At 52.1% G+C, this 11,623-nt stretch overlaps 3 protein-coding genes across 3 annotated transcripts; 2 read left to right on the forward strand and 1 right to left on the reverse strand.

Moving 5' to 3' along the window:
- Positions 1-9: 9 nt before the first annotated feature.
- On the forward strand, positions 10-1,928 carry HO133_002060 (uncharacterized protein; the record flags this gene model as incomplete). The annotated part of the gene is made up of 7 exons (XM_037292987.1): positions 10-223; positions 282-461; positions 517-675; positions 721-817; positions 875-896; positions 1,052-1,185; positions 1,244-1,928. The coding sequence occupies 7 exons, from the start codon at positions 10-12 to the stop codon at positions 1,926-1,928; spliced, it is 1,491 nt and encodes a 496-aa protein (XP_037150640.1).
- A 1,776-nt stretch (positions 1,929-3,704) lies between these two features.
- HO133_002061 (uncharacterized protein) lies at positions 3,705-4,608 on the reverse strand (the record flags this gene model as incomplete). The annotated part of the gene is made up of 3 exons (XM_037292988.1): positions 3,705-3,885; positions 4,006-4,288; positions 4,374-4,608. The coding sequence occupies 3 exons, from the start codon at positions 4,606-4,608 to the stop codon at positions 3,705-3,707; spliced, it is 699 nt and encodes a 232-aa protein (XP_037150641.1).
- Positions 4,609-6,545: 1,937 nt separating this feature from the next.
- On the forward strand, positions 6,546-11,449 carry HO133_002062 (uncharacterized protein; the record flags this gene model as incomplete). The annotated part of the gene is made up of 8 exons (XM_037292989.1): positions 6,546-7,578; positions 7,859-7,877; positions 8,008-8,345; positions 8,404-9,115; positions 9,183-9,593; positions 10,283-10,296; positions 10,563-10,682; positions 10,743-11,449. The coding sequence occupies 8 exons, from the start codon at positions 6,546-6,548 to the stop codon at positions 11,447-11,449; spliced, it is 3,354 nt and encodes a 1,117-aa protein (XP_037150642.1).
- Between the last annotated feature and the right edge of the window lie 174 nt (positions 11,450-11,623).

The raw sequence follows: 11,623 nt of genomic DNA on the forward strand, positions 1-11,623 counted from the left end.
AGCATCGATATGGCACCTCTATCCTTCACCTGGCTAGCCACCACCGCAGCGCTGCTGCTGCCAGCCCTTCGAGGCCATGCAGCCGGTACATCGAGCTACAATGGGCTGGCCCTTACGCCTGCAATGGGATGGGATAATTGGAATGCGTTTGGGTGTAAGGTTAGCGAGGAGCTGATCCTTACTACCGCTCAAAAGATTGTTGAGTTGGGGCTACGCGATCTTGGTAGGAATCATGCAGCATGCAACGGAGCAAAGAGAGGGATGCTGATATGTGTCTGCAGGCTACTACTACATCATCCTAGACGACTGTTGGTCCAGCGGCAGGACCTCAAACGGTACTCTCCAGGCAAACAGTACCAAATTCCCAGATGGAATTCCAGCGGTTGCGGAAAAGATTCATGGCATGGGGCTCGGGTGGGGCATGTATTCCTCTGCTGGGAAATACACTTGCGCGCAATACGGTACGGAGTCATGGTCAGATCTTCTACAACTGTGACAAAAACTGAGATTGAGCAGCCGCATCTTTGGGAGTGGAGAAACAAGATGCCCAAACATTCGCCGATTGGGGGGTCGATTATCTCAAGTACGACAACTGCTACAATGAGGGACAGGAAGGGACGGCCCTCGTCACATACAATCGGTACAAGGCAATGTCGGATGCGCTCAATGCTACAGGTAATATCCCCAGGGTTCGGTGTGGACTAGGGCTGACACCCGAAGGCCGACCCATTCTCTACTCGATGTGCAATTGGGGGCAGGACTCTCCATGGGACTGGGCCCAGACAGTAGCCAACAGTTGGAGGATGAGTGGTGATGTGTACGACTCATTTGATCGGCCTGATAGTCGATGCCCGTGCGATACGTATGACTGCAGCTTGCCTGGATTTCATTGCTCGGTTCGTACATTTCGGAAAGATTTCTTCCTTTGCAATGCCGAATTCGGAGTTGCAGGACATATTTCCGGAGCAGAAGGCTCTTTCTACTCCCAAGACCTGTCTTGCGAGCCTGGGTTTTGCCTTGGAAGGCAACGCTGACTCCGAGATGTGCGCAGGTCATGAATATTCTCAATAAGGCGGCTCCTATTCTGAACAAGGCTCAGCCAGGAGCTTGGAACGACTTGGATATGCTGGAAGTAGGCAATAGTGGCATGACGGATGATGAATACAAGACGCACTTCAGCATGTGGTATGTACATTGTCTGGCTTGATGCCAACCTCCGGCGTGTGAGCTGACCTAGATTCAGGGCCTTAGCCAAGTCTCCGCTGATCATGGGCACCGACGTGACCATGATGATAGCTGAGACTCTCTCTATATATTCAAATCCCGCCATTATCGCGATCAATCAGGACCCGCTTGGTGTGCCCGTTACGCGTGTTTGGCAATCACCCGCGCAACCCCAGAATGAAACATACTCCGTCGATGCCTACACCGCTGGGGAAACGTCATTCTGGACTGGCGAGTTGATGAATGGCGATTATGTTGTTGCATTCGTAAACGGAGGCCCAAAAGCCACCACGCTGACTGCCACCATGAACGACGTCTTCATCGATCTAGTCACTACTGGCTCGAACGCCCCCGTACCTCAACTCCAGCAGACATACGACGTATACGACCTTTGGGCCAACAGAATGAGCAACACCACCGCTCAAGCCATCATCAATGGGAATTTTACCATGGAAACAAATAGTACCAACACTACGAGCGAAGCTAGTGCCAATTCGACGTTACCAATGCAGACATACAATGCTACGCAGCTCAGCTACGCAGACGGGCTAAACGCGAACAACACGGCTTTGTTCGGGGTCAAAGTCAAGACCATGGCGCCGATGGGAACGCTGAGCACTACCGTACCCAGTCACGGGGTGGCGGTGTATCGTTTGAGATCTCAAGGTGGTGGGAGTGGGATGAGGAAGAGGGATGAGTTGTAAGATGATATACCTATTGTGGACCTTTGACCAAAAGCTTGCGAAAGCTGTGTATGCAAATGATCCAGCACTACCTCGGCCCCTGTCCCGACATTTATCGCTTTGGAATTTCCTTTGTTGTCCTATCTTCTTGGCCCATTGCACTCACCAAAATCAATGTAGTCTTCCTTCCAAGTTTAAAAGATCATGCATTTCTTTTGCCCAGCTGCTCGGGGCACAAGTCTTCGCATTCTGGTCCCCTTTGATGCAATTCTGTTCTCCCTGATGCCGCAATTACAGCCGTGTTTTTCAGAACAGCATGATAAGAATGGCCATGAGCTTGGAGACAGCGATATCGAAACAGCGACAGGAGCTGATTTTGCACCCTTTCCGTTTCGTCCTCTCACGCCGGAACCGGATTCAATCACCAAGAAACAGCAACATCTGTTTTCTTCCGGCCTGAAACCTAACATCGTTGTTGCAAGTTTTCTTAAAAGCCTGCGACGGAGAGTTTGTTTCCATTGGCGTGGAGGTCAACTCCTTTCTCAGACCCTTTCATCTTGTCTGCACGCGGAGTCCACGTGGCATCTATCCTTCCAAGCAAGACCCCTGACCGACCGCGTCCGTCACCCGCCATGGCCCATCCAGTTCAACAAAGCTTGCAGGCCCTTGCCCAAACAGGGGGAATCTCCAAGCGAAAATCCTCTCCCGGTCCGATCCACGCGAATACTACTACTACTACAGACTCCGACACCCTAACCGACGCATCCCCAGCCTCACTCCGGCCCGCCTCAACCCCTGCCGCCAATGGCAGCAGCAGCAGCTCACCATCCTAGGCAGGCCAGACAGCGCAGGCCATCTCCTCCCACTCCCGGACTAGCGCCCAAAGCACCCGCAGCACCCCATCCCGACCCCCCAACCCGCCGTACATACCTCGTCCGTCCCTCCTGCCACCACGACGCCACATCGATCGGGGCACGCGATCTTTCTCCGTCCGGCGCGTTGGACCGGGGCACGTGAATGCGGCAAGTGGGGACCGAACGACGCCGCCGGGCGGGCGCGTTGGGTTGGGCGCGTGTGGGGGTGACGGGTGGGGTCGCTGTGGAAAGGTGCGTGGATGGAGGAGAGGAGGAGGAGGAGGGGCGGGAGGTGTTGATTGCGAGGACGTTTGCGGTGAGGGAGGGGTTGGGAGATGGGGAGGAGGTTGTTGGTGGTTGAAGGGTTGGGGTTGGGTCGCTGGGGGATGGGTCGATGCGGATGGGAAAGGATGGTGCGTGGGTTTGGTGAGTTTTGGGGGTGTTCGACTCCCTCCTTTCCACTCCGTGCGTACCGGGGGTGGTTTCTTTTGAGAGCGATGGAGGATATGTTTCGAGGATATATTTGTATGGATCTTGATATGGAGGAGGAATGCTGACTCGGCAATGGGGTAGGCGACACCGGGTTGTGGGGAGAAGGCGTTGAATAGGACGTATCTCTAGAGACCGTGTGGCGGGGTGGGGATTTTGGGGCCATAGGGAGGCGGGGGTCATGTGTCTGGGTTGTAAAGGGCTCAGGGTAAGTCCTTGTGTGTTGGATAGGGGGCTGGGGGTGTGTTCGGGTTCTTTTCTTGGTCAATGTTACATGCAATTTGTGAGCTTTTGTCGTGTGATTCTATCATTTCGCTGTTCGCTATTCTTCTTCCCCTGCTACTTCGTCGTGGATGCAGGGCTCGGTCTCCAGAATCATGGAAGAGGATTCCATGGTAGGTAAAAGACATCCATTTCAGTATCATCATCCCATTCGCCCTTACCAGTCAAGTCGTCAAAGGTGCGTAGTCACAGACTCAAAATCCTTATACCCGACCCCTTTGACAAACGTAGCATCCCAAGGCCCCTGACCCTTACCTTGCGCAAGCTTGAAGCAGAACTCGCCGTGAGCGGGTCCATCGATCGCGCTCATGGCCGGCTGACCGTTCTCCGTGCGCTCGTCGACGTAGTAGAAGCTGAAGACCATACATATCAGCTGAGCTGACCGCAATGGTGAAGCGGGCGGGCGAGCAAGTCTCCTCTCAAAGCACCAAGAAATACATCGTGGGGCGAGGACGCGAATCGGACCGACTTACTGCCACCCTTTACCGCCATAAGCCTCCGCACAACACGCAATCGTATGTGCAGCAGCCTGTTTGCCAATGCCCATGGTGATGAGTCTCGGATAGACCATTTTGTTCAGCATATTTCCGATCTGGATGAAAGTCTTGGGGGCGCTAGACCCGAGCTCTTCGAAGCCTTTGACGGCTTCCTGAGCCGCGGCGAAAGCGCTGACGGTGTTGATGGCGAGGTCTGAGGTGAGCTTCTCCAGGGACGGGGAGAGCGGGTCGGATTCAGCTGCCATGGTTAGGCCGTAGGCTGTTGGGGATTCAATCGTTATCATCATCGCTGTCGACGCACTCCTGAGATGTACATCTGGGCTCTGAACGTTGCGCATACGCACCAATGTAAACGACGACGCTCGGTATACCCATTTCCGATTTGACAGTGTCAAAGACCGACTTCACGTCCTGTGGCTGGGTCAAATCAGCTTTGACGGAGAGGTAATCGGTGCCTTGGGCGGATTTTCCACTTCGGGATGCAATGGCTACTTTGTAGCCGGATGAAGAGAACCTCTGCGCGATACCATGGCCGATATTGGCACCGGCCCCTAGAAGAAGGATCACTGGTGGAGGCATGATGGAGATTTGTTTCAGACAAAGATTGAGGATGGGGAGGCTTCCGTGTAGATTCGACTGGTTGGCTTCTTGCCGAATGGGAGAATGGAGGCAACATATAAACAAGCCATCCTGAATAATGAAGATGTAAAAGAAACACTGGCTAGATCACGTGCTGACTCGTCGTTGACGGCCACCCCTGCCAAGCGAATTGACACTTTCAGTATAGACAAAATGCTTCCCACTCGAAAACCCCACAGGCCGAGTACATACCGCTGAGTTACCAAAATCTCCAATTCATCCTCTCAGTGCACAGTGACCTTTATATCCTTCGAATCGAATCTGGAGCAAGGGTTCAGACAGTCAAACGGAGTCTCCACATCCGTAACATCCGTCTCAAATAGCTAGAAGCGGAAAAGATCCGGTGCGAAAAGAGCTGCGAAGGTGAGATAGATCTCACAATGAGCGAGATTGAGACCGTTATACAGTCTAAAACCATTGCTGAAGGGACGAGGTGTCTACTCAAATGGACATTCGGAGGTTGCTGACGCCAGCGGTCAGGATTGAACGGTTTCGGGTCGGGGAAGATGAACATATTGGAATGCATCATAGCCGAGGATATGCCCACTGCTGTTCCTGGAGTAATGATCCATTGCTAACACTGCTGTGCGACATCTGAAGTAGAAGTCTCAAATCCCTTATAGCCCAATAACATTTTTCCGTTCTCCTGGATGATCCCGCCAACAATTCGCCAAGAAGCATTATTTTGTTAGACCGTGATACGTCTCGGTGCTCCTGGCCAGATTGGGAACAATCATTCTGGATCATTGATATAAGGCTCGTAGGGACTAGTGCGTACTAGTGGGCCTGGAGACTGGTCTTAGGTTCATATACGTACCTTTGACGACATCACAAAGAAGTGGCATACCATAGAGCTCGTGCATCTTCTTGATCTCCCAAGTGTACCGTCCGCGCTTGATCACTCCACAATAGAACGCGTAACAGAGCGTCATAGCAGTGAATCTGGCCCCAGGAAATTTGCAATTGGACGCAAAAAATAGACAATACACAGCTATGGTAATGCAGTATACCACGAAACCACATAGCCTAGTCAGGACACTACGAATTGAGAAGACATCCATCTCATGAATGACAATGTAGTGCAAACGTAGAATGCGACGAATATTAACAGAGAAGATCCCTACCTTTAGGTACGATATTTGAGGATTGAGGGTACAGCACCTTTCTTGCATATTGTCCACGATGGATTCATTTCCCTACCTTAACGTATATCGCAACAGGAAACCTGTCATCCCGATTGAAAATCCTGTCGAACAAGGGGTAATTAGTAGGAAATAATTTTGTCTCTCCGCGAACGCGCTTGCAGATAATTTCATAGAGTAGCCAGACGCCAAGGTTCTGATGGAGGGACGCCGGTGGGGTACTCCAGCAGCCACTGAACCTCGTTGATCAATGGCAAAGAATATCACGCAGTTGAAGCCGACTTTACGTGCCGCACTGCAGCAAGGAGGCGAACAGAGCTCGATGCGAGGGCTGATAGTAGATGAGAGATTCTTCGTCGCTCAGAACTCGATGAGATATTGAGGAAGGGCCTTATATTCGGCAGTAGGCCTTATATTCGGCAGTAGGTGAAAGAGAGAGAGAGACTAATGGAACGAGGCTGGAACGGTGGTGATGGAGGAGCAAATATTGGAACCGTCTCAAGCCCTGATACTGTGACCAGATAAGAAACCCTTGAGTCTGAGAAGATGTATTTATGCTAATGAAGGTAAGACCACGAAGCCTCATGGTGCATCAGGATTTGTGGTGTGCTTTGTCATGGTTGGCGGTCAACCCATTCCTTGTCAAATCTCCGCCGCCTACTCTATCCGCTTCCCGCTCTCGTCATTTCACTGAAGAAGCCGACTATCGACGAGAAGCTTCCGAATAACGATGAGATGCCTGCCTTGACCGGCTCAATGCGAGATCTACCCTCTCACGCCTCTCCGGTCTACTCCCCTAGACCTTCGGCTGGTAAAGATGTCTCACAGTTCGATCTCGACAATGGAAGATCGGAATCTCCACCCCCTCCAACCTTCGTCAGTCCAGCATTCACTCCTCCATCTACTCCAGGCGCAGAGACGTCGACAAGGCACCAAGAACCTCGCTCAATTCCGGTTGATACCGCATCCCGAAGACCGCCAAAGCTTCTCGACACTCTTCCAGACGTCAATTGCGTTGTTCGCGCAAGGATACCTACGGTGACTGGCGCAGAGATGTTTTTGCATCTATACCAAAATAACGTGGATGATAAAGAGCATTTGGCTATTGTATTTGGCAATGACATACGGTCAAGATCGTTAGACGCGCCACGGTCTGGCGAAACAGAAATGGATCGCATGATACGAGGCGCATACACGGGCAGGCTTCACCCCGGAAGAACATCGAGTCGATTTGATCCAGAGCCACACCCGTCTACCTCTATGCTGATAGCTCAAACCACTCATTCATCACCCCTGGTCAGGATACACTCAGAATGCTATACTGGCGAGACGGCATGGTCTGCCCGGTGCGATTGTGGAGAACAACTCGACGAGGCAGCCAGGCTTATGTCTTTACCTTCGTCGCCTGGTGGCGTCATTGTATATTTACGTCAAGAAGGTCGAGGAATTGGTCTAATGGAGAAGCTCAAAGCCTACAACGTACAGGATCTTGGCTGGGATACTGTCGAGGCCAATCTCATGTTACGGCATCCAGCAGACGCGAGAAGCTACGGACTCGCCACAGCGATGCTGCTAGATCTCGGATTTGGAGGAGATGCAGGCATCAAGCTACTCACGAACAATCCGGATAAAGTACGGGCAGTGGAAGGCCCTAATCGCGAGGTCATCGTTAAAGAGAGAGTGGCCATGGTCCCTCTGGCTTGGAAGACAGGCGGAAAGAAGGGTATACATAGCGAGGAGATCGAAGGCTATCTACGAACAAAGATAGGTAAGATGGGACACATGCTTGGATGAGATGTGACTTGGATTGCATGATGCAGAGCGAGGCGTTATTGGAAAAGAATCTGTTCCACATACTTGTACATTATTGAAGCAACGTGCTTAGTCTTGCTAGAAGTCTAGCCATAGAGTGTGTAAGAGTGAGCGGAATCAATAGAACGGAATCCGAGGCATTTGGTCTCGACGATAGTGGTGACGGGAAAAGTCTCCGATTGAGTCGCAAAACGCTAGCGCTTTAGAGAAGGGCCGACCTGACTCAATGCGTGCAGCAAACCGACGGGAAACGGAGTCAGTGACAAACGTCAGCGCACCACTCTCCGTCGCGTAAGACCGTAAGACCCTTTAAGTAGGTCTCGAACCCAAATTGAATGGATACCGAGCCTGGCACTCGGCAGTACTCTGGGCAACATTCCAACAGCCCCGCCGTCGACTCTACTGCAAACCGGCAAGCTTCCAGCAAAAAGAGACGGACATCAACCTCGGGGCGAGGTGTCGCCAACCTCACCCCCGAGCAATTGAATAAGAAGCGGGCAAATGATAGAGAGGCCCAGAGGGCTATACGCGAGAGAACCAAGGGTCAGATTGAGAGCTTGGAGAGGAAAATCCAAGAGTTGACCTCACAGCAACCATATCGGGAGCTTCAACATGCTATATGGCAGAAGGAGCGGGTCGAAGCGGAGAATGAAAAGATCAAGACGACATTGAACTCTGTTCTCGGCATCATACAGTCGATAGTCGGTGGAAATGGGATCGTTGGTAGAGGCTCCCGTACAGGACGTCCGAGAAGGCTGCAGCTGACGGGTCATCCACCCAGCATCTTTTCCAACTCCAAGCCATGAGCCGGGCGGCCTTACACCTACTCCGACATCTGACATCAATGCTGGGCACCCAATCAGCCCACATACTTCCGTTTACAATAACGTCCCTAATGGTGCATCGACTTCTTCTACATATACCGATTCCCCCCGTCTGGCTCAGACGCATACACCCCCTTTTATCCCCCAGGCTACCTACACTTCACAGCCAAATCCGTTCGCACCAGTCAATGTACTTGAACGGCGTCAGCCTAGTCTCTCCCATGGATTGCAGTCTGGCTCCCCAGATGAGAAACTCGACGTTGGATCTGTGCTACAAAGTATGCAGGAAAACCGCGATAGGAGACAGCAATACGAAAGTGACGGGACACCGTCGCTGTCGCCATCCTCGGCCCTTCCTATGAACCCTCTGAGTCCGAATCATAATGCTCGTGATAGCTATGGGAACCAGATGTTTGCATGCTCAGTGCCTGTCCGAAATATACGTACCTGCCCTTTGGATGGCCTGTTATTAGACTTTCTCGGTGAACGACGACAAAGAGCCATCGAAGGTATGCCGAATAGAGAGCTCGTAGGACCAGCATATCCGAGCGTGGTCTCCCTACTCAAGCCTCAAAGCAGCTTGACCTCGCACCCACTGTCGAAAATGTTCACAGACATGCTGAGCACCTTCCCTGATTTATCCACCCTTCCAGAGCAGGTCGCAGTACTGTACGCTTGTACCAGCTCCCAGAATGTCTGAAGACTGCTTTGAAGACGAGTACACTGATTCTTGCAGGTATATAATGTTCCTCATCATGCGATGGCAAATCTCCCCCACGCCAGAGAACTACGATCGACTGCCCGAATGGGTCACCCCCCGGCCTTCTCAACTTTTCAGTGTGCACCCTACTTGGGTAGACTATCTGCCTTGGCCCCGCATGCGAGATAAATTGGTGCAGACGTATCCAAGCATTCACTTCGACGACTTCTTCATTCCATATACGACAACCTTGTCGCTGAACTGGACTTACGAGGCACCCGATACTCTGCTTTCCAAGGAAGGAACGGAAGAGCTTTTCATCAATCCGGTGTTTGAAAGGCATATACGAGATCTGAAGAACTGGACTTTGGGACCGGCCTTTGCTAAGGCTCATCCTAGCTTGGCCGAGACCTGTACGATTAAGCCGGATAGTAGAAGGAGGAATTCGTGAGCGAGCGTCTCCGGTGGTCCTTATGCTTCCTTGTTGGGTGGATGTTTCTAGCGTCAGCATTCGAAAAGGTACCTTTCTTCCCAAGGCCTTCATAGTACATACATATACGTCTATCTATCCGTGTACAGAGTACAAAGAATAAAGACGTACATCTTTTCATGTACACCTTTGATCCGACTAATTGGAGCTGAGGGTTTCTGATGCCAAGCGAGCCAAATAGGTTCCTTCAGTGCCCCGTATGTCAAGGAACATTTTTCCCCCGAAGCGGTACTTCTTTTCTTGTTCGCTCAACATCTCGAAGTGCATCATGCAATGCTTACACTACAGTAAGAGTTCCACGCCCTGCATGACAAAGCCATTTTCCTATCTGTCAACTTTTGAAAATGGTTGGATCGACTGCACACCACCAACAGGAAGGAGCGGGGTCGCACAGCAGCCTCGGTGTCTCATTTGCCGACTTCAATCCTCAGGCCGATTATCGAGCATGAAGTGATACATCCCCATGGTTTTGTTCACATGTACAACTCTTGTTTTGTGTATAGAGCACGCGTAGATCGCTCTTCGTTTCTTTATATGACTTGAACATTGCTCTTCTACTTCTACACAATTTTTTTTGTGTCTGACGCATCATGGCCGTCATAAAACCCGAACTCTCTCTGCTCGAAAAAGCAACATTGATCCTCAGCATTCTTCGCGTTCGTTCGTCATCTCATACATCCTCAGTTGTGGCATGGGTACTAATCAAGTTCAGTGGGCGTTGGCCTGATTACCCTCTTCACGGCTCTGTTCAGGGGAAGATCTGGATCCGCGAAGTACGGCAGTCATGTCAAGCTTACTCTGCTGAGGACTTGGTTGAACACCGCGACGGTTCGGCATCAACAGTGAGACGTCCCCCATATCGCTCCAAGGAGGACAATTGACTGAGTAACAATGGCAAAGGTATCTACTCCCGGACCTCGATGTAGCTTATCCAGCGTTCGCCAAAGAGCGCGGCTTCCCCCCCAAGGATGTCACGCTTCCGGACGGCACCAAAGCGTACTGGTTGGGTAGTCCTTCCGCGGAGAAGGTGATACTCTGGTTCCATGGTCCGATCTCCCCCCTTCCCCATCTTCCAAGCCCCCTGCTAACACACCCTCTCTCTTCAGGCGGCGGCTTCAACCTCCCCGCCGAACCCGGCCACCTCACCTTCGTCAACTCCCTCACCTCCCCCTCCGTCTCCGCCCTCATGCTCTCCTACACCCTCGCTCCACACGCCATCTACCCACGCCAACTCCAACAGGCCGTAGAGCTCCTCCGCCACGTCATCACCTCCTTCCATCACCAACCCGAAAGCATCATCATCGGCGGCGACTCCGCCGGCGGCAACATAGCCGTGGGCATACTATCTCACCTCCTGCACCCGCATCCTGAAATCGAGCCGTTGAGATTCGAAGACGGGGCAAAGCTACGCGCAGCCATCCTGCTCGCGCCCTGGGCGAGTTTCCGCCACGACTGGCCGAGCAGCAAAAACAACACGAGCAAAGACCTCGTGACAGACAAGGTAGGCGATAAATGGAGCATGGCGTTCCTGGGCGGGCAGAAGAGGGAGGGGTATAACGAGCCATTGGCTGCGGAGGAGGGGTGGTGGCTAGGGTTGGAGGGAGTGGTGAAGGAGTGTCTCGTTTTGGGGGGTGCGGATGAGCTTTTGGCGGACTCGATTCGGGAGTTGGGGAGACGGTTCGCGGCCGTCCATGAGGGGGTGATGGTGGTGATTGCGGAGGGGGAGTGGCATGATAAGCCCGTGACGTCGAGCCTCGGGATGGGAGGGGAGCAGGATGCGGCCATCAGGAGCTTCATTAAATCACGGACTTGAAGGGGGCCCGATGTCGATGTGTATTTTATATATGTGGGTATTCGCTTGATACATACACGACTACTGGATGGGGCGCTGATTTTTACGGAAATAGTTAGACAAATGACATTGAACGGCGTTGTCAATACATGTTTGCATTATCATACAGTTCTAAACATGGAAGCACCGCGAACG

The sequence above is a fragment of the Letharia lupina genome (genome assembly GCF_014066315.1).
Source record: "Letharia lupina isolate WasteWater1 chromosome Unknown contig_14, whole genome shotgun sequence".
In the NCBI taxonomy this organism is placed as follows: Eukaryota; Fungi; Ascomycota; class Lecanoromycetes; order Lecanorales; family Parmeliaceae; genus Letharia; species Letharia lupina.